At 35.4% G+C, this 25,820-nt stretch overlaps 2 protein-coding genes across 4 annotated transcripts in view; both read left to right on the top strand.

The window, feature by feature from the left end:
* The first annotated feature begins 21 nt into the window (after window positions 1-21).
* LOC135687529 (KH homology domain-containing protein 4) lies at window positions 22-11,019 on the top strand. Of its 3 annotated transcripts, XM_065204111.2 has the most exons (20): window positions 23-157; window positions 1,338-1,503; window positions 1,835-1,983; window positions 2,361-2,394; window positions 2,684-2,760; window positions 2,930-2,982; window positions 3,405-3,493; window positions 3,607-3,693; window positions 3,992-4,033; window positions 4,312-4,394; window positions 4,709-4,769; window positions 5,191-5,254; window positions 5,648-5,757; window positions 6,398-6,449; window positions 6,720-6,913; window positions 7,195-7,220; window positions 7,549-7,603; window positions 8,202-8,246; window positions 9,014-9,182; window positions 9,926-11,019. In XM_065204111.2, the coding sequence occupies exons 1-20, from the start codon at window positions 141-143 to the stop codon at window positions 10,054-10,056; spliced, it is 1,704 nt and encodes a 567-aa protein (XP_065060183.2). In that variant the 5' UTR covers window positions 23-140; the 3' UTR covers window positions 10,057-11,019. The 3 variants fall into 3 exon arrangements, 2 of the variants coding, with proteins under 2 accessions (XP_065060183.2, XP_065060184.2); XM_065204112.2 differs by lacking the exon at window positions 9,926-11,019 and having other exon boundaries at window positions 9,055-9,182; XR_010516229.2 differs by lacking the exon at window positions 9,926-11,019 and having other exon boundaries at window positions 22-157; window positions 7,549-8,246; window positions 9,055-9,182.
* A 133-nt stretch (window positions 11,020-11,152) lies between these two features.
* Window positions 11,153-25,820, top strand: part of LOC135687523 (uncharacterized) — a 31,254-nt gene continuing 16,586 nt past the window's right edge. Inside the window, exons 1-27 of the mRNA XM_065204097.2 lie at window positions 11,153-11,699; window positions 12,335-12,583; window positions 12,731-12,973; window positions 13,715-13,783; window positions 14,131-14,208; window positions 14,932-15,160; window positions 15,437-15,555; window positions 15,763-15,853; window positions 16,089-16,186; window positions 16,402-16,507; window positions 16,664-16,716; window positions 17,196-17,304; window positions 17,801-17,900; window positions 18,511-18,583; window positions 18,957-19,235; window positions 19,421-19,527; window positions 19,668-19,744; window positions 19,926-20,069; window positions 20,676-20,903; window positions 21,710-21,816; window positions 22,265-22,442; window positions 22,725-22,874; window positions 23,314-23,465; window positions 24,035-24,148; window positions 24,813-24,924; window positions 25,140-25,336; window positions 25,562-25,735. Coding sequence (XP_065060169.2) covers window positions 11,631-11,699; window positions 12,335-12,583; window positions 12,731-12,973; window positions 13,715-13,783; window positions 14,131-14,208; window positions 14,932-15,160; window positions 15,437-15,555; window positions 15,763-15,853; window positions 16,089-16,186; window positions 16,402-16,507; window positions 16,664-16,716; window positions 17,196-17,304; window positions 17,801-17,900; window positions 18,511-18,583; window positions 18,957-19,235; window positions 19,421-19,527; window positions 19,668-19,744; window positions 19,926-20,069; window positions 20,676-20,903; window positions 21,710-21,816; window positions 22,265-22,442; window positions 22,725-22,874; window positions 23,314-23,465; window positions 24,035-24,148; window positions 24,813-24,924; window positions 25,140-25,336; window positions 25,562-25,735 — 3,705 coding nt within the window. The 5' untranslated portion in view covers window positions 11,153-11,630. The remainder of the gene's footprint in view (window positions 11,700-12,334; window positions 12,584-12,730; window positions 12,974-13,714; window positions 13,784-14,130; window positions 14,209-14,931; window positions 15,161-15,436; window positions 15,556-15,762; window positions 15,854-16,088; window positions 16,187-16,401; window positions 16,508-16,663; window positions 16,717-17,195; window positions 17,305-17,800; window positions 17,901-18,510; window positions 18,584-18,956; window positions 19,236-19,420; window positions 19,528-19,667; window positions 19,745-19,925; window positions 20,070-20,675; window positions 20,904-21,709; window positions 21,817-22,264; window positions 22,443-22,724; window positions 22,875-23,313; window positions 23,466-24,034; window positions 24,149-24,812; window positions 24,925-25,139; window positions 25,337-25,561; window positions 25,736-25,820) is intronic.

Here is a 25,820-nt window from a genome sequence, read left to right as displayed (position 1 = left end):
GACACTGAGGTAATCACCTCCACAGTTACACTGAGGGACGTGAAGGCAAGAAGATTCACCTTGCCACTGCCACTGCCACAAGAAGTTTGTGAAGATTTGCACTAAAAAATGGTAATCAGAGCATCCTGAGATTCCAAACAATGTCTGGACTATCTGGGTATGCATTAAGAAAATATAACATTGAATGTGAACCAGATTCATAAGTAGAACTGAACTGTCTCAGCCTCTGACATTGATCATGGCAATCGGCCTATGCGCCAGACAAGACACCATTGAGTGTGAACCATCTCTTGTTATGAATAAATTCTGCAAACCATGACGCTATTTGGACTCGCTATTCTATTCAAGATTGAAATTTAATATAAAACCTTCTCAATGCTTTCAATTCTGCCATTTTAAGCAGAGCATTAAAATTCATTATCCCCCTAACCATGCCACTCAAACTTGTGTGCAATCGGTCGGCATAATTCATTTCTGTGAAATAAATTGGCTTATTACACTGAACCCATGTTTGCCATGTTGTGCACAGTTAAAGATATGGTCATATATTTTTTGAATTGTTGCTAAGATCAGACAATGATGGAAGAACAAGATATATCAATTAAATGGGCTTCTTGGTTCAAAACACACAATTTCTGGGTAATAGAATTGAAAAGGAAATGTAATTGTAAATATTGCATTGTTATGGGATTGTTCAACGCTTTTTTGTTAACTAACAAGTCCACCAAACAGCTAACATGTCATTTACAACTTGCTTTGCATCTCATTTTACATGCAGAGAACACAGAGCCAGAGATAAGACTATCAGATTTACACCCTTTTTTTATAAGGAACTTACCTTGAGGCCTAGTTCCAAAAGTTCCTTATTCGTAGACCTCAAATCATCAAATTGTAGAACCAAAGGTTCCTTAAAAGCTCCTTAATTTGTCTTGACTACAATAAGCCTTAAAACTTAATAGAGAGAGGGGTGAGACAGCATATGCAGAAACTACTCAATGAAGCACTTGACAAACAAATAGCAAACAATCTATTCGAGTATTGGCTGCAAATGAATGGAACTGGCTTTTTAGTTCTTGATGCTTGCAGTTATAAAAAATTTTCAAATCAAAAAGTTCCTTAGGGATTTTGTTTTTAGTAGTATCAGTTCTTTAAATATTTCGGCCTTCTACATGTAGGTTTCTTATAAAGTGGTTCCTTATAAAAAGAACCGTGTATGACTTACTTTGATTAACCTAACCGTCTCCACAAGGTAACAATGATTTTTTGCAAATTAGTCAATTGCCTAGCGATTGTGGCTTCTAGATCTGCTAACAGTGATTTTTCTGTTCATTTTGTAGAAGAAGAAAACGGAAATGGGATGTGCCTGCAGAACATGTTGAGAAGAATGAGAACAGTAATGCGTCTGAAGCTGCAATGAAAGCCAGAGAAAGAGCTGCAGAGCTTGCTGCTAAGCTTGCAGCCAAGGGGAAGCTAGCACAGGGGGTAGCCCCACCTCCTGTTATTGTAAGTCATTGCCTTGGCATTATTTTTTACAAACCTTATTTATTTTTCAGGTCTGTCTATAATTCATAACAAAAAGTGACAAAGGACAGGTACACGGTTACCTGGCACAAACAAATGATAGCAGCCAAAATCAGACAAAGGAATGTCAGTTTAAAATTGAAAAAAATAATTTGTTGTTTTTGCATCTAGTTAACCTGCACAAACAAGGACCTAAAAAGTGTCATGTTAGTTTCAGTTTTCTTTTTTGTGGTTGGTATGTGGTGTCTCTAGTCAACAAAATTTGCCCAAAGAATTCAGATTTATAAATTGATAAAAACATTTTTATTTAAAGGCGCCAGCTGCTGTTAAGCCTCCTATGGGGACCACTGGACCTCCAATTCCTAGTATTTCTGCAAAACTTGAAATAGCTGATCCAGAAATTGTCAAACTTGAAGGTGGAGGTTACATGGTTGAGCTTGAAATAAATGATCTTCCTGCCCGGTTAGTTTTCTTATTTGTATTGAAGTTTGATTTTATTTTGATTATCATCCCCGCACATTAATTATTTACACATTTTGTACCTGGCTCACTCAGTACAAAATATATGCAAAAATAAAGATCCTTGACATGACCTTAAATTTATTGAATACTCATTAGATATATATTTATGTAGAAATCTAGAAACCAACTTTGTTAATCGTTTTTAATAGATAACACACCCTTTACTCTTGTATACCTGTAAATTTTAGTTTAAATTTTTGTGAAAATTACTATATTAGCAGTTTTGTGGCAACCTTATGCTCATTTTATGGATCCAAAATCTTAAGGGCTATTCAAAATTTCTATTCTAATTTTTCAAATTATTTTGCACACTCAAGGGCTAATCTTACCAAGAAAAATATCCAAGAAAAGGTTTGTACATCATATGTTCTTCAGATATGCTGCTGTAACTTTAGATAAATTTTGACAAGAAATATTGACCTCTTTGTTATAAAAATAATGGGTGACAAAACCTTTAGATAATTAGTTTGTAATATATACTTATGGTATCATATATCAGGTTTTTGCACAATTATTTAGATTCAAAAACATCAAGTCTGCCTAGTAATTTCCTATTCTAGTAAACAAATCTCTCATTTTACATGAAATGTTTACTCTAGTGTATTTTCTACCAGTATAGATATGAAAATATTTTCTATAGATTTCCCAGCAAAGTGGGGCTGCCATATCAACAAAAGGCCGTTTTGTTCCCCCAGAAGGAAAGGATCTTTTGAAAGGGTATGATAATTAACATTTATTTGATCTTTTGCTTTGTTTATTTTTTGTCTTTTTTTAGGATATTTGTCAGTTAAAAGGCCAAGATATTAAAAATAGCTCAATTGTTTTTAGTGAATAAAAAATAGCTTTTTACCCAAATATTTGAATGAATTATTGGTTTCTTTTTTAGGGAAAGACCATTGTATTTAAATATACAGGCTCCAATTCAAGCAAAAGTACAAGGTAATATTTTTAATAGACTCAGCTTGAAGTTCCCACTGGGATGCTTGAAGAAATGTCAATTTTGCTTTGCAAATTTAGCTTGCTTGAGGAAACTTTTAATAAAAACTTACCCTTTTATCCTTAGCTGTTTTTAAAATTGTTTTTTCTTAGTAAAGAATTTACATTTGATTCATAACAGCATTTTTATTCCATTCAGAAGGAGGATTAATAATCTATGATGGACATCATATTGCTATCAAAATTTTGAATAGAGACAGTCTGCTATTAAAGCCATTACAAAACCTTAAACAAAATCACATGTATATTTAAAACTGTATATTAGCCTGTTTTTATAGCTTAAGAAAAACTTTGATTCCAGTACCTATTTCCCCTGACCAAAATACAGTATGCTATTCTTTCTTCATTATATTATCTCTTCGTAGTTGCTATTCACATGATAAAGGATGCTATAAGGAATTTTGGAAAGCCAGAGCAACCTGGGATTTCATTTAATGGAGCACAAAACCAAAACGTGAGTCAAAAGACCAAAATATGTTTACAAATTTCCCATACTGCTTGTTAACATTGTTTTTTTATTTTTGTTTCTAAAATGAAAAGGTTTTTCAAATTTTTCTCTGTTTGCAGCTGAATTATGTGCAAGATAAAGTTTTTGTTGGATTAGATTTTGCACCTCCAGATTACAACATTAAAGAAAAACTTGAAGGACAGAATGTAAGTTATAGTAACAAATTGTCATAAAATTTGATTTTTAAAATATTAATGACAGAAAAATGGTAAATTAAGATAATTTTCTGAAGTCTGTTCCAAATAACTTGTTTACCAGACATATATATATATCAAAAATAATTTTAGGCCAAAGTTTTTTATAAAGAAGGCAGTTTTTCATCCGGTGGAAAAATAACCAAAAAAGAAAAGTCAGCTTTTTACTGAAAGTTTTGAAAAAGTTTTTGTTTTATGTTGCTCCTTTTTCAACTATGCTGATAAGTGTTTTATGTCATTCCTTTTTCAGGGGTCATATCTACAACACATAATGACACAAACTGGTGCAAAGGTAAGATACTGAGATTTTGAAATTTATTTCTTCTTCTGATGTTACATTCTGATGGCTCTTAGCAAAGATCTCAAAATTGAAGTCAACCATTAAGAAGAAAACTGGTGATGAACCTAAAAGATTTTTGTACTTTGTTATGAAACCTGTTGCAAATTTGTGTGAAGATAGGGAAGGTTGATATTTTTTGACACATTGCACATAGACTAATATTGATGAGTAATATAGAATTGAAAGTCACACACCAAATCTATTTTTGACTTTATTGTTTGTTCTTCAAGGTTCATCTCCGAGGTAAAGGGTCAGGATTTGTGGAGCCAAATTCTGGCAGAGAGTCTTTTGAAGCCTTGCACATTTATATAAGGTAGCACTATCAAAAGCCATAGATCTTTTAGAACTCTAATGCTAACAGAGTTTCAATTTAATGAGAAACCACAAGCAGTTGCAGTTATCTTGAAAAATGCCTTGATGTTTTGCTTTACAATGTGAGCTGGATGATTGTTTTAAGGAATGTTGTTTTAGCCAAGGATACTAATTCAAAAACTTCACTGAACACACATGAAGCTGTTATTTGTTCTAACAGCTTACAAGTTGCATTTTGAAATGCCTAACAGCTTTACAGGCTGCATTCATGTGAAAAGTTTCATGTGAATTAGGACTTATTTTTTAACGTTTTAGTCACCCAAGACCAGAAGGACTTCAAGCAGCAAAGTCATTGTGTGAGAGTCTTCTCCAAACTGTAAGTTTCTTTCTACCAATTTAAAACAAAAATTACAATAATTGAATATTTGTTCAGTTTTATGATTCCTTCTCATTTTTTAAACTTCAGTTTCAGCTTGTTTCCAGTTTTGTGTTTCATTATTATCCTTGTCCTGCTATTTGTGCCCAACTTCCGTGTCAAGTAAACTTTATGTTTAAGTAAATCTTATCTTGTCCCGTGGGAAGTATGCTTCTTATAGGTGCACCCTTCTATCACCCACCAATGTTTATCCCCACAAAGATTTTTTAAAAATGGACAATCATATTCTCAAATTCACAGTACTCAACACAGTAAGCGTAATTTTGCCCTAGAAAGATTAAAACTTGAGATTGAAAATAAAGCAAAATTATGACGGTTTTTAAAATTAAAAGAGAAATTATACTTAATGTTATTTTCTCAGGTTCATAGCGATTTTAAAAATTGGAATCAAACAAAGCGCCAAAGACCGGTTTATCCCACCCAAGGCAAGTCTCGTTGTAACTCTTTCTGGCCTTTGAAATGTTACAATTTCTACATATTATTGTCATCTATTCTCGTGTAAGACATTTTTAAGCTATTCTGTTCAACTTAATCGTCCAACCTCTTTTTATATTGACAATAAGAAGTTTTAAGCTATCTTCCGTTTTAATGAAGAAAGGTGCGATGTAGACCGACCACATAGCTTTAAAACGTGAGACAACAATTGACAAATATTTTCTACCCTCTCGTACCGTCCTTTATCTTAAATGTTTTTCTGCGATTATATGTTTGTCGCATAGCTGAAAGACACCGTTTTATATTTTGTCCTGTTAACCGTTAGCAGTTAATGTAGTATTGCTGTTAAACTGCTTGAACTCTTTGTTTAATTCTTTGCATAGGCTATGGTCAGCCAGCATATCAACCCCCACCTACGATGTACCCTGGTTTTAACGTCCCTCTACCAAATTACGACCAGAGGGGAAATATTGCACCGCCAAATGTGGCACCGGTGAGTTAAGAAGCTACTTTTGTTTTTTCATGTTTTTGCTCGAGCTCCTCTTTTGAAACCTTCCATTTATAAGTTAATTCTTTAAGTATGTTTTCCATGTATGTAACGAGATGTCCAACACTCTTGATTTATATTTGAACAACGAGGCTCGATTTGACAAAACAACAATAAAAAAACACGTGAAAAACACGCCCAGCCTCAGATGAAAAATGAGAAGGAGAAACCACGTGCTACCAATCACCCGCGCTTCTGAAATGCCATGCAAAACTATTGTCTAGTGGTCATAGAAACAATTCATAGAATATTGATGTAGAGGAATCAGTGTTGAAATAAGAACAACATTAAGAACACCAGAGCCTCAATTTATCAAAAAATAGAACACCGAACCTCTGCAAAATTTACATGGTTCTTAAAATAAGAGTTTAACTTTTCTGATGAATATACAAGTACCTTCTTCACATTTGTCCAGCTATTACATGCAGACTTCTTATTTAAGCCCATTTTAAAATCATACGACAGCTTAGACCAGCCAATTTAAGAAAGCCTGTTAAGGCTTGACATATTTTCTATGGCCTCCTTGCATTTTGTACGCCCTTTTATCAAGTAGCAAGAAACTTTAATGACAGAATTTTGTTGCCAGTCTACATCATATTCGCAAGCACCCCCACCTGGTTCATATCAACCCCCTGACTGTGAGTATCTATTTTCCTTCAATTTTGATTTTTAACTGATTTCTCTATTACCATTAACATTTATGTAATGTCCACTAACAAGGTCCTTTTGACTAGCTGTTACCTCATTCATACTCATCTTGGACTTTGCTTTAAACTGACAACAAGAAACTATCTAGATACACTTTATTCAAAATTTTAATCATCAACTTTGTACACTCAAAGAACCATCTAAATCCAATGTACTTAGGGATCGTATACGGAACTCCACTTTCCCTACCTTTTCCATAGATGCTCAGCCTACGCAGTTCCCAAGGGAACCTCCGCCTTACCACCCTGCGTATCAACCACCATACTCACAATCGCAACCAAAAGAGTGCATAACAGGATACCCTAACGTGTCACAAAGTGCCTTTTCGATGCCTCCAGGATACCAACCAGGAACTATTCCTCCGCATATCCCAATACCTCCTCAGCCATCTCAAGTGAGTGTATGACAGTTCATTTCATATTCTGTATTATTTTGCATTTAAGTTTTCATTTGTATTTTTTCAAGCATCCACGTCTCGTTTTATCACTCTATATATACTTTGGTAGTCACCCCTTGTTTAGTCTCTTCTTAGACCTGAGAATTAATATTTTCAATGAATTGCTGTTAATCTTTTTTTACCCTAATTACCTGTATTAATGACCCTTATTGTTTATTCAACCTATGCTTGTAGCACTTTAACTTATCTAGATGTTTTTATTTTTTTTAATTCAACAGCCTTCGTACCAAGAAAGCCAGAAAAGGTGAGACTAAGAAAAGTTAGATTTTCAATATTTCTGTGATGTAGAGAAAATGATCTCAATCACTGCTATCGATTTACAACGAAGGAGGAACAGGAAGAATCGTCAGGGGCTTTTTGCACTGCCCTTTAACCATTATTTGAAGGAATGAAAGATTACTTGAAAATACTGAACACCCGCTTGGGTATGAAATGGAATGGCACTTTAGCCTTGTACTGGATGTTACTGTTCCAGATCCAGTAGGGAGTGTTTTATCATTACTTTGGCCATTTGTTCCTTTGTTCAGATTCATACGTAAGGTTTTAATGACCTGTTTTCCCTTTCTTCGTAGTGATCAAGAAGCCACCGCACCCAGACCCGAACGGCGAAGGCGTCGATTTACTGAGGTGGGCATTCTCATATCTCCAGCAATGAACTTATATAATGCGATTTCTATATATGCAATTATTAGTTATGCGAAGCAGAAGACGAACCACGAAACAGAGCATAGCATGAAACAGAAGACATATTAAAACGAACGCAGAATACGATGCTAAGAAGCCAGTGGCATCTGCAATGTTAAATGGATACTTCATTTTCGTTTTTGAGCATCTGAATCTAACAGAAGTTTTAGAGAATGATGGTGTTTTTCGCAGCCCTTTGTAAAAAGTGTTGGAATACTAAAACATTTTTGGACAAGCTATAGCCTTAAAGGAGACTTGTTTTGCGCTCTAAGATGTTTGTCTTATGTTGGCAATAGAAAGAAAAGACGGTGAACGACATAGTTCTTTTACCATTATGGACAAAAGACATAGAATGGGTTTACAGGTTTTCAGAAATCTCATATGCCTGTCTATGCCATTTTGCAATCTCATCCGTAGTATACAGAGTATGTAAAACGATTTAACTTCCGAGTAATTTTGTTTGAGCTACAGCAGATTCCCGAGGCACTAATTTGTTTTCTTTTCTTCCCCTCTTCCTCTTGACTTGTATTTTCATGAGCAGGATCCAGAACTGATTCGTAAAGCTTCACAATCGAAAGAAACCACGGTGAGTACCTCTCCTATTTTCATTTGTGATCTGATAGCTCACCTAATCAGTAATATTTTACCACACTTTGTTGCCTAGCATAAAGAGCTCACCTTTATTGGCAAATTTTCTGCCAAGTACATATAATTTTGAAATTATCAGTTTCTCTAAGGAATGTTTCGTTTCCTAGTTTAAAAAAGTGTAAATTTTGTCACTGGCTACCTTTATAAAGAGAATTTTCAATTGAGAATTCGCCTTTTTTATCTTTTTCGTAGCACTCGAAAGTTTTTACTTTACATTATATTAGATATCACGTAGCAGAGCATACCTTTTATGCTATAACGCTTCAGCCAATTGGTTTTTGACAATTCCCGTCAGGTTTTACTTGGACTAAGAACGGAAAATTTTACTTCGCTCCTGGCGAATTTTTACTGTCATTTCAAATGTTAGGGATTTCTGACTCTGTAATTGAGTAAAATAAAAAACTCCTCATTACCTTATGAATATACCAAAAGCAGTGAAGATGGGCTTATAGTAAACACATTCAATTGTGGTTTCTAGGCTTTCCTGTTGTTGTGTTTTTTTTATCGCCTGATCTTTGCAGTGCATTTTTAATTTTAAAATTTGTCTAACGCGTGCTATTTTTCCTTTCAACAAATGTTATACTTAACAAAATTTTGAATTCTCATTTCCTTTTTTTATCTTGATTATTTTTCTTGACTTTAGATATTTTTAATCTTTCATATTGATTAATTTCATTCTTCTTTCTTTACCTTCTAATGACATAGGAAAGCACTTCTCACAGTTTAGATTCAAATACCAAATTTAGGTCATCTGGAGAACCGACCGAAGATGCGTCGCGTAATCGCAGTCGTGATTCGCACTCGCAACTTTCTAGTGACGTGCCAAGAGTTTCGAGGTCGTCGCATTCTCGAGACAGCGCACTTTTGGAAAGTGGTATGCATTTAGTTTAGCAAACTCCTTTTCTGCAATTCTTTGTTGAATCAGGGGATGTATTGCATGGTTTTCCAGTGGCGATCATCTGTTTCCTTTAATATTTCGTCTCTAAATTGATGAATTGGATAAAATTCGAATGATCTGTACTTCATATGAAAATGCAAAGTCTTATATACCCATAGGTATAAGATTGAGCTCAAACCTGCTCAAAGACCCGAAAGACTAAGCAACAGTTCGAGCCATGTTAAGGGTTTTAAGGACCCAAGAAACGACAATATATGCCTTCTTCATATTGCAAAAAGGGATGGGCCCCCCTCGCTTATGTACATGACCGTATGTTTTTAAACCCACTTCAGCTATATTGGCAGGGGGTTGATGAATCTTTATCTCCGCTTTTTTCATTGTATAGTCATTGAGCAACACTTGAACAACGACCCTCCGTGATTTTTATTGCATTCTTCCAAACCCATAATAATTTCATAACTTAATTGAATGTTTTGATTAACTCAAACGGTGTATTTCCTGGTTTTACCAGAGACAGCTTTAGATAATTTCTAAAGAGAAGGTTTCTGAAATTCTTGTACTTGTGTACTCTCAGATTGGCCATAGCTAGTAAATTTTATCAATTGCCTGCCAATTGTTACACTATCTTGAATTTCAACTGATTTTTGCCTAATAAACTCTATCTTATTCGCCATTTGATATTTCACCATATGATGTGTTATCCATCTCTTTTGTTTCAGAAAAATCATTCATAAAGCCAACTACTTTGTCGTCGGTTGCAGCAAAGAAGACGAAAAAGAAAACCTCATCAAAGACGGTATTATCGTCGTTAATCGCTTATGACGACTCAGACTCTGATAGTGAAGAATAAACTTTAGAGAAAGGGAAAGATTTCAATATTTTAGTTAAAGTAGCGTTAAAACGTAAATAACGTGCCTATGATAGTATGTATATGACTGCATATGCCTGTTAAAACTTTATGTAAATGTGACTGAAACGGGTACAAATACTAATTCCTTCCTCTGGACGTGTCTGCATTCAAGGTTTAAAGTTTTTCTAGCAATGGCGATCTACTACATAAGGCCATGTGACGCTTACGCTAGCTCCCCTGAATTCTACAAACATTTTAATCATTTTTCGTAATTGTTAAGCTATTTAGTTGCTGCCAAATGTTCTGCACTTCTACGTCACGCGGAAGCCAATGTTTGTTCGCTACAATGTGATTGTCATAAGGCTTGTCGTAAGTCCTATACTCTTGCGCTCGGGCGACTGTTTCTGCGTGTGTCAACATGTGCCAATGACTGCTTCAGCATTATGGGTGCAATAAAACATACATTGTTTTAATTAAAAGGTTTAACTGTGTCACATCTCACCAACAAAACTTCTTCCATAAGCGGACTTAAACTTAATGTTATGAGTTTTCTAGAAAAACGTAATTGTATTGTTTCAACTGTAATATTTACTGTAAATCGTTCACCTTGATATCCAAATGACAACACCAGTGACTTAGATCTATTTTCATTAGCCTATATTCAAGTAAGCTGATCCCTCTTGATTGTAAACCTTTGATTTCGTTTCTGTACTTCAAGGTTTCATTCAATTTTTTATGTAAAGAAAATGCTGTTGTAAGTAAGTATCATGCTTGGATGATATTATGCTGCTCGTAGTCACAAATGATTCAGTTACCCTCAAATTTGAATCCGTGGCGTTTTCATGGAAGATTGCTATCTTTTGTATGCATAGTATCTAGCGTTTGAGTAAAACTGTAGAGCAAAAACGCCTTAAAAAGATACATTTTTGTACTGTTCATTTTTGGATACGATCTTTCACCTGATTTGTGTACTATCTTCGTCGATTCCCTGCTTGACTTATATCCTCGTTCTGCAACGCCAGGATCTATTGGGTTTATCATTCATGCCAAGGTGCAAAGCCCGAGAACTGCTTTTTGAATTTCTTTAGTCTAACTGTCTAGCTCGCTTGAAGTAAAGACTAAATTTCCCTTAAACCTAACCATAGAATCCTTGGAAGAAACAAATGAAAAACAGATCTAGGCTACCGGCTCACAAATCCTCCCATTCAATCACTCGAGTCAGTGTCTTTAAATATCTAAATGCGAACATCAAAATGATATTAAAATGAACAAATGAGTCACTATCACTTCATATAGAATTCCACTGTTTTACTCTGAAGCGATAAATTTGTGACTAATAATACATCGTATTGATCCACAGTGAGTCATATATCAGCATCCATTAGCTACAGTGCGTTCTGAGTACGCACATAGGCCATGAAACACGCCACCTGTCTTTTGATTTAAACATTATGAAGCATGTCTATGGATTACACAGGTAAGACCACTGTACAACTGGTAGACGACGCGACAGACATCTTAGGCTTGTGACATGCTCAAAGCCTGTTTCACAACTTGATGCACAAATATAAGATATGCTTCGTCAATTCTTCTGCAAACTTTTCATATTGGTTTTCTACTTTATAAAGTCGGCTCGAACTCAGGTAAACCTGTTTTGCATTACCCTTTTTTGTTATTTTGTTCTAGAAGCATCATACTAAGCCTTTACACATGTCCGGCAATCCCAGATTGCTCATATTTAGGCCGTCATCATTAAGCCTAAAACATTTCAAGACACTTCAAGCTTTGTCTTTTATAACCAAACGAAAGCGGTAACAGAATTGTGCTTCCATAAATTTGTGTGCAATCAAAGTATAAATTTTGCTGAAAGCTTCAGCTATCCATAGATTGCTTGAATTGCTTCGATGCACCAACTTTTGTATGTAGCAGCTCTTTTGCTGATTCAGCTTTTCTGAATGCCAGCTTTCCAGCTAAATGACACCGCTTAATTTTTTCTTGAATATACCAGTGTGGTAGATTTTCGCTGCGTACAAAAGTGTCCCCATGTAGGTTGCTTTTTTTCCTGGAGTAACTGAGATGGACTAGGGACCTTATCGATGTATTCTAGCATCTGAGAGGGTTCGACTACACCTAAAAAGAAAGGAATTTATAGCGGCAATGCTTAATTAATGCGAAAAATCGCCTTTTAATGGTGCTGGCTACTGGCTTGAACCCTTTAAACATCTACACAGTGATTTCCTCAGCTTATCTCATATGATATCATTATTCTGTTTTGCAGCAAGTAGGCTTCAATGCGGCCATCGGTAGCAGCATTTCTGCAAATGTGACTTGTGGGTCTCCACCAGAGCAGTACTTCAATACGAGACAGGGGTATGTGAACCCTCGAGATAGGGTTTTGTTCTTGTGCAATGCCAGCGACCCAAAATATGCACACCCTGCTAGCAACATGATTGACGGGCAGTCTAGCACATTCTGGCAGGGAGCTAACAATGTCAGCGATGCATTTATTACTATCAAATTCAAAGAGGTGAACTTTCATGTTATTGTTAGTTTAGTAGTTTATTTCAATGCATTACCTTAATTTTACTTCATTTAAAGACAAACCTTGCTTATAATTGTCAGAGGTATGGATATATGCATTTATTTTCTTCTATCAGTTTCGTTCTGTTTGTAGGCCATTCTTGTAAAAACTCTCAAGTTCACATTTGGAGATTATCGCCGTCCAGGCCAAATCGCCATCTACAAGTCGACTGATTATGGAAGGACATTCTCTCCGTGGCATTATCAAGTCACATCGTTGGCTGAATGCACTTCAGTGTTCAAAATACCGACGAACCTGATATTTCAGTATCCAGACAGGGTTAATCGGACAATCTGTGTTGAGTACCAAAACTATCCCTTGGAGTATGATGAAGTGGTTGGTATTAATGCTTAACACGCCAGTAGTACAATGTTTATTCTATCTAAAAACCCTATGGTATTATGCACATGGTACAAGTCTTATCTCTAAGATCGCCAGTGAGCAGTGCAGTGAGGTACCATAATATATATCAAGGCAATGTGAATGATATCAACACCGAGAGGTAATGTGAATGCTGCAAAAACCGTTTAAATTCAGAACAACCATATTGCACGCGTAAAGAAGTACAAATGACAGCAGCGGCGGACATTTGGGGGTCGAGGGGGGTTATCGCTCCCCCCCCCAATATTTTGGAAGATATGGTATTTTGTTCTAAAACAATGGACAATTTTACGTCATCTTATTAAAACGATAGGCTTGCCCCCCTCCCCCACTATTTGACCAAGTGTCAGCCCTTGAATGACAGTTATAGGGGCTACAATTCATTAAAACATGCAAGGAGAATACTATTTTCTGCCAATGCTACCTAAATATAGCGTGTTCTTGCAACAAAATATAGCAGTTACAATCTGAGTTTGAGTAAAAGTAACACTAAAAGTAAAATCTGAACTTAAATTTGCCTACAAAAAATCTCTTGTATCATCAATTGATCTTTTTGGTACAAAAACGCTTGTCATTCGTCCCTTACTTCCCAAGTTGTAGCTGTTCAAAGATGTTATTCTCAAATTTATCTTTTCCTCAATATAAACAGCATGAACTTTGTGATATTGAATGTTTGTGAATTTTTCTCCTTCTCAGGTGACTGTCCAGTTGAACGGAGACCAGAGAGGCGATGGCTCAGCTAATTTCGACTCACCAGAACTCAGGGTACAGTTAATTCATGTCGGCAGTGTCTTTCATGTGCTTCAGAAACATATTAAGTTTTTGCATTGAATCAGCATTGCATCTGAAGTTGAAACATGCTGAAACATCCTGTCACTTCAAATATCTTCATTTACAGTAACCCGCAACAACATAACAAAAATCCTCTCTTTTTATTTCATTGCAGTATAATTTTTCAGAGGGTCCGCATAATCTCAACCATGAATATTGAAGATCTATTTAAAATCATACCTTCTAAGATCGTGTCCGTGTTGGTTCGGGTGGTCATGGTACCAATGATGAATCAAGACGAATATCAGTCATCTGTTTAAGTTCTTAATTGTTTCTTTCAGAGATGGTTGAATGTGACGGATATACATATTTGGTTTACTGGCTTGTTTAGAAAGTTCGATTTCATTGATACAAGATGGGTATGTCGTTGATTCTTAAAGTTTTTGGTTTGAAGAGAATTCAACCATTTACAGGCTTTCAATTTTTCAATTGTCAGTCGTTAATTATCTTGGTTGAGCTGTGAATTCTTTTCCATTCGAAAATGCATCAGGTATATCATTTAAGTCAGTATAATCAGAATAAAGAAACGTTTTTTGTTGCATGATCCCTTTATAGTTTCTACCAACGTCATCAGAATGCCGTGTAGCTAAAATTTTCTGTGGAAATTCTCTCGTCACTTGTAAATAAAGAAGAACCTCTCTCACTACAGCGTGAAGTGTGGGTTTACCAAAATATCAACTTGAAAACAATGAAACTTTTAAGATAGTATTAACAACATTGTTTTAACGGAGAGGGTTTACCTAAAGGGGGATGCTCTAGTATGTCGAAGATAGGGGTGTTTCGGTCGGGCAATGAAATTCTAACCCAAAAATTATTTTTCTGTAACCTACACACCCAATTGCGTTATTTGGTTTCACGACTTTTGCTGTTATTGACTTCATTTGATAATCAAATTTTCCAGAAATGCCTATCAAAAAAAGTTTTTTTCCCAAAATCTAAACCCCGAAAAGTATTCTGCGCATTTCTATCCTTATTATACAAGTACCCCCTGAGGAGAGGAGAAGGCGCTAATGGGTATTTTCAAAGGTTTAGCATAGGGTAACTCACGTTTTATCTTTCATTGGAACCTTTTGTTGATGCAGCATCATTACGTGGTTCGTGAAATTGACGTCATGAGCGTGTGTGACTGCTCTGGCCATGGAAATGGTTTGGTTTGTCCTGTTAATTCCAAAACCGGTTTACGAGAATGCCAGTGCTTGGGCAATACATGCGGTACTAAATGCGACAGGTGCTGTCCCGGATTCAATCAGTACCCGTGGAAACCATCCACTGCGCCGTCCTGGGGATTTGATCCAGCATCAACCTGTGAACGTAAGTTTATCTGATAGTCAACAATTGGTAGGAAAATTCTCTTTAGAGCCATACAGCTTTTTTATGGAACATGTCACTGGATTGTATTTCTAGTCAAGTGAAATTATGACTGGTTTTTTAACATAATTATGTTATTTGTCTCTTGTTTAATAGCGCACATTTTTTTATTTATTGCTATTTCATTTTTGTCGAAAGAATCCTGTTTCACCATCATACATCTTTAAAGGAGTGAGAATTCTTACGCCTAACTTGATGGATTGTTTTCGTATCTTTTAGAATGCAACTGTTTTGATCATAGCAGCGAGTGTGTTTACAACACTACCGTAGATTCTTTGCGCCTCAGTCTGGACATTAAAGGGAACTATTCCGGTGGAGGTGTATGTGTTTCATGCAAGGTATGCCAATCGTTTCGACAATCATTTCGACAATCGTTTTGAAATCAGCCAAGTCTGAATCGGAAGGCAAACATTAGAGATTTAGGTGTCCATTATTTTCCTGTATCCTTGCCCATAACTAACATGCCGCTTTGTTCATGAAAACCTTGCACAAGTTAATTGTTCATGAAAACCTTGCATAAGTTGATGCTTGATTCTTGTTTCTAGGATAACACAGAAGGCATCAATTGTCAGAACTGCCAGAGGTTCTTTTACAGACCAGAAGGAAGAGCAAGGAATCTTACAAATTCTTGCATTGGTTGGTACTTTTCTTAGAACTCGTTTGCCTCATTGCCTGCCAAAGCATTAGCATTTCAGAAAGACAGTCCATTCAGAGCATAAAACGATACACAATTCTCTACAATCCTTGTAATATTTTAATTTTTTGCAATATAATGTATCATGTATGTTTTATAAAGTGTATTACACTAAGTTTTGAAGTGATTAACAGAAACTATTTTGATTCAATTCTAATGCTGCTTTACTTGATTCAGGTTGCGGATGTTTTGCAAACGGAACCACAAATCAATCTGGTTTTTCATTTCTTCAATGTATAAGGGATGAATCACAGGCATTAAACTTCCCCGGAAAGGTAGGTTTTCAAATGGCAAGCGCTTTGTTTTACACGGAGAAGTAATAATTGTTGTTTATTACACGGATAGTATATTATTATTTTTTGCCATTTGTTGCTGTAGTGATTTAAAGAAATGCTTTACTGATTTGAATATATCATTTCGCTACCAAGCCATCAATTATGTGTTTATTCTGTTGCAGCTTTTCTTATTCTTCGTACCTCTTTTTCTGCAGAAATCAGGGGATTGTTTTTGCAAGCAAAATGTAAATGGCAGGACTTGCAATCAATGCAAAAATGGATACTACAGATTAGAAGGAACAAATCAACAAGGATGTCTTCGTGCGTAATCTAATGCTTTGCATTTTACACATTAATGTTGTCACTTTCTCTTGGCATGTTATCGCGGTTCTAAGAAAATCTCAGTTTCTGATAAATTCCAAACAAACTTTGAAAGTGACATTGTTTCATGGTTTTTTAATCTTTCTTGTTCTTTAGCCTGCAGTTGCCTTTTGCCTGGGACAGTTAACCGAAATGCCACGTGTAAAAAGGTACTAGACTGATGATGATCGTCAGTTCATAGCAAATATTTCTATATAGTTTATTTCTGCTCGTTTCTAAAGACCCTGATTTCAACCTACTTCTTTATAAGAAACGTTTTGAAACATCCATCATTCTTAAAAACATGCAATATGGTTACTACCATTCACACAGACATTAAATGATTGATGCCGTTCAATACTACTATTGGCTGAAAATAGCTTCAAAGGCTCTTGAGCAACCAGGATGCTTTGCAGTAGCTGTTATTTTACACGAAACGATATGGGCTGTATGTTATATTTTCATGCAGTAAGATATTAGGCCGGTTTTGAATATATATTTGCAAAGCATGTCGGTTGCGCAAAGGCCGTTAATCACAGCTTGAAAATATTCTTTATTTTGATTTATACCATGAATTTCTTATTGCAAATGGACTCTTTATTCTATAGCTGTATCCTTAATTGCTTATACGATTGAATTTACCTTTAAGGATTTCAATGGACAGTGCTCCTGCAAAGCTAATGTTCAGCTCAGAGACTGTAGTGAATGTAAGGATGGATTCTATGGTTTGCTTGACTCGGACATTTCCGGATGCAGAGGTATTGGGTTTTATCATATTTCATTAATTTACTTTTATTTGACATTCAAATAATCTTCAAATATTCAAATATATTCTATAAAATATATTCAAATATTTAAATAGACTAGACAGCGGCCTCTCTTCCCATTTTAGAAATTATTTTCATGAAATGAATAATCTGCTAGAAAAGTGAATTATGAAAACCAACAGATAAGACAAAAGTTAAACCTCAGCAGTAATTAGATGGTAGAAACCATCTTCCGATATCAGCTTATATCTGTAATTATTGTAGAGATAGGGCAGTCAGAATCGCTGAGGTATGAAGGAAGTCCCTATAGTATCATCTTGGTGCACATTTAGAACAATCCTTAAAATTTTTTTATCTTTACTTGACCAATATTTAGAATGGTAGCGAAATTCTTTGTTCGTTTCAAGTCCGAGAGAATATTTAAAAATCCAAAAGAAGTTTTATTTACAACCCCTATGGACTATTACGTTGAAATTCAATTTTTTAGAATGCAGTTGTGATGTTGGTGCTTCTTCGAGTCCCACATGCAATAAGACAACTGGACAATGCCATTGCCGATCATACCTCTTTGGTAGAACATGTTTGAGGTATGAGGCTGATTTTTCTGAAATGGCTAAATTTTTCCCCAAACTAATTTTCCTTGATTTCATACCTGAAAAATACCAAGTAGTTGCTCCAGTAGGCTGTTGTATTTTTACATTTTTTGGCTAGGTTTAAAATTTATCGAAAATTTTTTACTGGGAAATCGACTATCCGAAATAAAGTTGTGGAAAAGTGAGGAAATCTTTTAAAATGTCTTAGTGAAAATGTCTCCCAGACTTAGTTTTCTCTTCGACTCTTCTTTTCAAAATTTTCTTTTCTCCCGATATTAAGCCACTTGTTTTCCATAACGTCCTCATAACATTGCATTTATTCGAGTTATTATGACTAAAACTGTATGTAAAAACATACATAAAAATGATGAAAAAATCTTTTTTCATTAAAATTCTTCTTAGTCATTCTTCTTTGTATTCCTCATTGATTTTTTAGTTGCCTCGTATTTATTTATGTTTCTTAAATTCTTTTATTCTTAAGCTCAATTTATACATTATCTCGCTGGTTTCATTTTTGTGTTACATCTAGAACTCTTAGCTTATCATAGAACCTTTTCAAACATCAAATATCGCAATCGTTTAACAAAAAATTTCTCGTCCCTAGTGTGTTGAATGGGTACTACTATCCGAGCCTCCATTTTATTTTTGGCTCAAGAAACCTCTTCGTTTCTGCGTCAGTAAGTACTGGTGTCGACTTTTTTTTTGCTTTAAATTGAGTTTTAGTGTCCTTACAATGGTACATAATTTTATTTCACCTATCTTACGTAAATTTATGTGATTTTTAGTAATAAGATTTAATAGATTTAGAAGAAACCACTAATTTTCTGCATTAATGGAAGTGGGCCAGTATTGACCTCTTACCGGCAAATTTATTTTATCTTGAAACATGCTAGATTCTAGCTCGCTAAATTGTCCAAGACACGCATATCCTGTAATAAAATTTTTAAAAGGGTATTCTTAAAATATGATACCTATGTTACTTATTTTATATTCCTTGTCATTTAATTTTTTATTCAAATATTACAAATCAACCTTACTTTTCCTTTACAGGCTTCGCTTTCCACCACCATATTCGTACCAAAGACAACATTATACAGAATTTACGTTGCTTATAGCATGTCAACAAATACCAACATTGTCCTTACGCTTCGACTACAGAAAGGCACATTCATTCTCTCAAATGGGAATTTCCCAACAACATCAACAAGATTTTGTGCTACAGAATGCTTTGCTATGTTTACAGTTTCTGCCACGAACAGTTTCAATCTGGAATTGGGAACATGGAATGTCACTGTTTCGTCGTCCATCTCCCAGTCTCAGCTCAAGATTGTAAGTCCTTTATCTTACTACCTTTAAGTACCTCTTATAGCAAGTCACACCGGTAGCTCGCTGTATATGTCCATTTATCGTCAACTGTGCTGTCTACATTTACATGATCCTCTCAATCCTAGTACATTACTGTTAACTCCATTCATGTTTTTCAACTTCTCGCTCACGTTTGTAGTTTTTTTAAGGAGAGAGTCATTCTTATCCCACAAACATTCTACACGGCGTCCATTTTGAGCTCCGCAAACCGAAACTGGTTTCAGTCCACCTGCAATGTAACAAACAATGACATGAGGTACGTACAAATCTTCGTATAATTTATTCAACTTTAAAAATTTCTTTATCATTGACTTTTTGATTCACCGGTTGGCTTTCATTTAGATTCAAAATTGCAATATTATTTCCATATATGAAGAAGAATTCGCTTATTTTCAGAATTGGCACAGCAAGTGAACAGCGTTGCCTATCACATGTGTATAGCTTAACAACGTACTTCAACAATGGTGCCCTGCGTGAGTATTTTCAACTAACGAAATTAGTTATCTATCTCCCTTAAACAAGTATGTTTTTTATGTTAGGAAATTTTTGATGTCAATGAACGTCTTATATTTTGCTTTATTATTTGTGCGAGAGCCCTTTTATTAAATTAACTTGACCACAATGACATTGCTTACATTATTCCTATTGTTGTAGCGTGTAGTTGCAATGTAATTGGCTCAGTCAATCAGACTTGCCAGACGTATGCCGGACAATGTCACTGCAAACCAGGTGTTGATGGAAGAGATTGCTCCTATTGCCGTCCTGGGTTTTATAACTTTTCTTCATCTGGCTGCACACGTAAGACCTTTTAGGTTATTTTTGCTTACATGGCCATTTATATGACATAAATAGGTAGACAAATCGAGACGATGTTAGATTACGTCTAGCTGAGATCCTATCTCTCAAACTGCAGCTTTCACATATTTTTGTCTACTTCTTTAAACTTTGACTTTGCCATAGACTTCTTTTTGTTTACCAATTGATATCACATTGATTCCTCTTAGATATATCATTGAAAAATTCTGAACTTTCTTATCTATAAGATACATGTATATATATAGTTTTTAACCTAAGGTTGGATAATCACGAACATCTTTTTAATCTTGCCATTCAATGCCATTGATGTTTCTAATGTGTTTGCAGTATGATCAGATTGATAGATTGATGGGTATAATTGATTGATAGATAGGTCAATAATGATTTCGAGTTGCACAGTATCATATTTTAGTCTATTAGATACAATTTTAATTCTTTCTAATAGATAAGGTGAGGAAAAATAAAAATATCATGTAAAATTAGCAAAACTTATTAACAGCTATTTTTGGAAATTCTTATTGCGTAAGTTTAATGTTTTGGGATCTGGTAAGTGGCTATTCTTACTTTCTAATCCTTATCTTCTTTTAGCATGTAGCTGCAAAGGACTGAATAAGATCTGCGATCCAGTTACTGGGGTTTGTCAATGTCCAAACAACACTATAGGACGAGTTTGCGACCCTTGCGCATGTAACAACAACAGTAACGAATGCTTCAGAAATGGAGACTGTTTCAATTGTGCTTTTAACACTACATCGACACGATGTGAACTTTGCAGGGAAGGGTTCTTTGGAGATGCAAAAACACAAAGTTGTCGTGGTGAGTTGATCTAAGGAGGGATTTTTAAACAATATCTTATACTAGTCCAACAATAAAGATTGTTTAACTTTAGGGTGAATCTGCCTGTTTACATGGACTTTATCTGCCTGTTTATATGGACTTTTCTTAGGCAGCAAAACACACTTAGAATGGTTTAGTTTGATTATTTGTAGTATTTGTGTTATGGTCTCTCCTCGCATAGAGACTTTTTGCGTTGAGCGTGAATTGAATAGCGATTCGTTGGAATTGTGTGCAGTTCGAGCCCCCTTTTGTTGTTTGGACAATAGAACTTTTGTTGCTGTTTATTCAAATCAAAGCGTGGAGGCGCACCCTGGAGGACTGCAAAACATGTTGTTTGCTTCGTGTTGTTTTCGCTTAATTTTTTTTGGGGTATTCGCGATAGGCTGGACGTGATATTTTCGAAATATAATAAAGGACATTAATGGACAATATTTCGAAAACCTGTTTACTACCAATTAACTTACTCTATTTACCTACGCAAAAGGAAAAGTTTGGAGTACATGAGTTGTTTCTTTCGAGTTGTCCTACCGTCACGACATGTACGTTTACTGAGGGAACGAGCTCCCTCAATTTGTGTTCATGCTGAATTGCTCGTTCATATTCATTTGAAACCTCTCAACAACGTATGATTTGTGAGAGTTAATCCAGAATAATTTTCTCTGAAAGGCGTTTCTCTGAAAGTTCTCTCAGTAGGCGTTTCTCTGAAAGTTCGTTTTTAATGAATGCAGGTAGAATTGATAATTTTGTATACCAATAAGTACATCTTGTAATGTTTGATTTTCCAGCTTGTGGCTGTCATGTCCATGGATCATTTAACCAATCATGTGACACAATAAGTGGACAATGTAATTGCAAGGCAGGCGTTGTCGGACTCAGATGTGACAGGTGTTTGGTACGTTGATGCATTATTCTGCCCATATAACAGAAGAGACTTTCAGCCATGATCTAGGCTGTATGCAACAGTGAATATAAACAAACAGAGCATTAAGAAACACAATTACAAGCGCGTTTGCTTTTCTCTCCTTAAAGACTTCCTTCTCTTTCCATGTGAATATGTAAATGGGTCTAGCTTGTAAATATCGTACATTTCTTCTCCACTACTTCCATTCATTGCCGACATGCCAACTGGAAATGAAGTATATGCTATGTGTTTGTGTAAAAACTGAAATTTTCTATAGAAGATGTTCATACTCAAAAATCAAATATTAACCCTCTGTCATTGATCGTTATCTTTAGCCTGAAATTCGGAAAAAAACTTTCCTCTCTACATCTTTGTTTAATGAACAACCAAGGCTAATTTCACATTATGTTTTATTTAAATGTTTGTCTGTTTTCCACAGCCCAACTACTACGGCCTGATTTCAACTGGCTGCTTTCCTTGTAATTGTAACATCTTTGGCTCATCAAGCACTCAATGCGCCTCAAATGGTCAATGTCCCTGCAAATCTCAAGCATCCGGTCTCAGATGTGACGTCTGTATTGCAGGCTACTTTGGACTGCCAGCTAAGTCTTGCCAACGTACGCATTTCCAATGAACAAAATCATCTAGTTAGCCTAAGAGATGTGTATACCTCTCTAAAGATTATCTGCAATATTTATTAATACTTTGCCCATATGCAATACATTAAGTATTAGCATAATGTTTCCTAATGTCATTTAAACCTTATCAACTGATGTATCACTGGTTTCAAAATGCAGAAATGATAACAAAGAAATCTGATTTTACTTATTCATTTCTTTGTCTTGTTCCAAAATATTCAGATTGTATAACTTTCTTCCTTTTCTTTATGCTATCGACAGCATGCAGTTGTGACCCGGTTGGCACAATAACTGGTACTGTATGCAACAGAGACATAGCAGGGCAATGTCAGTGTCGCTCTGGTGTCACAGGAAGAACCTGCAATCAATGCATGAAACAATACGTGAATTTCTCATCATCTGGGTGTCAACGTACGTTGCCATTTCCACTTTGCATTGGCCATAGTAAACAAATTCTGAGTGTAGACTCAGGCTTATTATCAAAAATAAAATAAGTTTCTTAAACCTTAATCATATCTATCCACATATGTTACAAAGCTTATCTTTGTTACACAGCATTTTCATTTTACAAAGTTTTATGATACAGAGTAATGCTACAAAGTATTTTATTGATATTTATCTTATATATGATATCATATGATTTTGTGCATTATTCCAACTATCTTTAGAATGATTTCCAGACTTAATGATTTTAGTTGTCTTTGTCTTAAATCCGCTGTTGCAACATAGAAAATTGAAAAACCTTTAAAGATTATTAAAAAATTATTTAAATTCATGCAGTATTAGAAGTGAGCTTACAGAAATTTGACATGGTAGTGACTATCCTGTAACCGGATTTATGCTTCGCTAGGATGCTCATTATGCACACGATTGATGCAAGCCTCAGTAGATGTGATGAAAACAGAACTCGTCACTCTGCAGACAAGGGTGAACGAAACTAAGAATATGTCACTCCTCCAAGCAGAAATTGTTAGAATGCAAACCAATGTAAACAATTTACAGGTACATCAATACCAAATTTTATGTTATCAATTTTTTTCTAATCATTTTAGTCTCTATAATTATGGATAAAATCTTTTTTACGATTATAACTTTCTCCCTTATTACTGCTTTTTTGCTTCAAATGTATCTTTCTATCAAAATATAATACACTGAACTACTTACTAATGATACTAAATCTGCTTAGGCCCCTGTCAATTACTAACTGGCCAATAGATAGGCACGATGCAACTAGACTTACTCCATGAGCCTCTGTTTCGCTACTGCCTAACTTGACGGACGCTACAACAGTTGCAGCGTCCGTCAAGTGAGGCAGGAGCGAAACAGAGGCTCATGGAGTAAATCTATAATGCAACTAACACGGCTATTGATTAGCCAATAGCTGATTAGCAGACGGACGGCTTAAACCACTTCAATATCTGTCCATTGCTGTGCAGTTACATCTGCAGCTTCTACTCTTATTAAACAAAGTGCAGCTCAACTTATGTTCATCACTTCGTCAGTTGATCAAATTCAATTCAATTCTATTGCTTTGTAATAAAAGATCAATTTGCTCACGTCACATATTCTAGGTTGCTGCTGTTCTGTATGACCAACGAATCACAAAAGGACAATCAGACTACCAGTACTTGACTACTACATTTAGGAATCCGTTAACGCAGAGACACAGCACCCTACTTTCATCTGTAAGTAGAGGACTTGGCCTTTTATTCAGTCGTTGTTTCCAGATTGCAATAAAGTCAGGCTTTTAAGAAACCCATTTCACAAAAACAGCCTGATTAGTTCTTCGTGTGAAAATATACAACTTCAAAGTAAAGTTTATATACCACACTATAAGCAACATAACTTCCACACCATCTTTCAACATTGTTAAAGATATACTTTGATGAAAACGTACGAATATTACCTGTTTCTCAATTGGTAACCGTGCACTTTTGCAGCAATTTCAAATGAACATTTTTTTATTCTTTAATCCCTAGATGCTCATTTTCATGAAGCAATAATGTGTTCACATTTCTAAACTTGAATTTCAAGTAACAAGTAATATTTTATCAATGTATACTCTCAAAAATTTGTAATAATCAACCTGTTTTTTGCAAGTAGGCGTAAAAACTCATTGTCTGAGTTTATGATGATACAGTTTTTGAGACAGGCTTTCACTGTGATAGCTTTTTTAATCTGTAGCCTAGGCTATTTTTTGTAGTATTTTCTTCTTATTTATTGAAACAATTCATGAATCAAATGGTGAAAATGAGCTGGATATCATATTTTCAACCTCTCACATTTGTAGTGATCTTATGTAGACATGCTCATTCCCGAAATCCCAAATTTTTCAACTCTCTTTCTCAGATCTCAAGTGTGACGCTTAAAGCAAACAGCCTAACCTCGATTGCAATTTCAAACGTCGAAAGGATGAAAACACTCGAAACAGCAGCGAACAATGCTGCCTCGTTGACACGCAGTAAATATTACCACGATTCTCTTTCAATTAATCCAAGAGAATAAATCATAGAAAGTCATATTCAGCCTGAATTGCATTTTTTTCACTTTAGACGTCATTTGTCGAATAATAGAGGCAGGATATTATGCCCGACAGCTTTAAATATGATACGAAAAGTTGCCTATATGCGTTGGATATTCCTGAAACCACGCCTTTTATCGTCTTTTTTCTCGTAGCTGCTGCTTCAACAGCTTCGTCAGTATTTGGAACACTTGCTAGCATCACAAGTTCCAGCGACACCCTAGTTTCAAACACTTACAAAGAGATCCAGAAAATCTCTCTATCTCTCCATCAGTCTATGCTCACCAGCATCAATGCAGACTTGGCCCTTTCCCAGGCCGCACGCAATAATGTATCTGCAGCTGGGCAAAGTGTAAGTTTGCTTTGATGTGATTCTCTTAACTGCAAAGATAGAGATTCTGTAAACTGTCATAAACTATCATTACATTTCTTAAAAAAATATCAGAATTCTTCAACCGCTGACTTTTGCTCTTTCAATGTTTACTCTTTACTTTTCAAAGTTTTACTCAATACTTTTAATTACATTAATGAGTTTTTACTTTGAGTTATTCTAACGATTAAAGATCTCTGTCTACAGGCTCAAAGCCAGCAGTCATTCTCAAACTCCATGACGTCCAGCATTCAAGAATCCTCTGCAAATCTGACTTTGTGGAATTCAACGTGGAGACAGCAGCTTCCCCAGTTTCTTTCGGATATTCAGAATGTTTATAGGAGAGGCTCTGATGTTCTGGCAATTATCAATAGCACAAGGGTAGGTTTGTACACCGATGTTTAAGATTACAGTGATCTCAATAAAGCAGTGAAGTGAATGGCAAGATTTCGGGGCTCCTTCCTTT

The sequence above is a fragment of the Rhopilema esculentum genome, chromosome 20, assembly GCF_057945365.1.
Source record: "Rhopilema esculentum isolate cy_ngs chromosome 20, ASM5794536v1, whole genome shotgun sequence".
Taxonomy (NCBI): Eukaryota; Metazoa; Cnidaria; class Scyphozoa; order Rhizostomeae; family Rhizostomatidae; genus Rhopilema; species Rhopilema esculentum.
This window is presented reverse-complemented; position numbering and strand designations above follow the sequence as displayed.

Excerpts from the sequence above, each read along its gene's own strand:
- LOC135687529 (XM_065204111.2), top strand. Across the intron at positions 3,494-3,606 it reads ATGGAGCACAAAACCAAAAC|CTGAATTATGTGCAAGATAA; the intron begins GTGAGTCAAAAG and ends CTCTGTTTGCAG. Across the intron at positions 5,758-6,397 it reads CACCGCCAAATGTGGCACCG|TCTACATCATATTCGCAAGC; the intron begins GTGAGTTAAGAA and ends TTTTGTTGCCAG.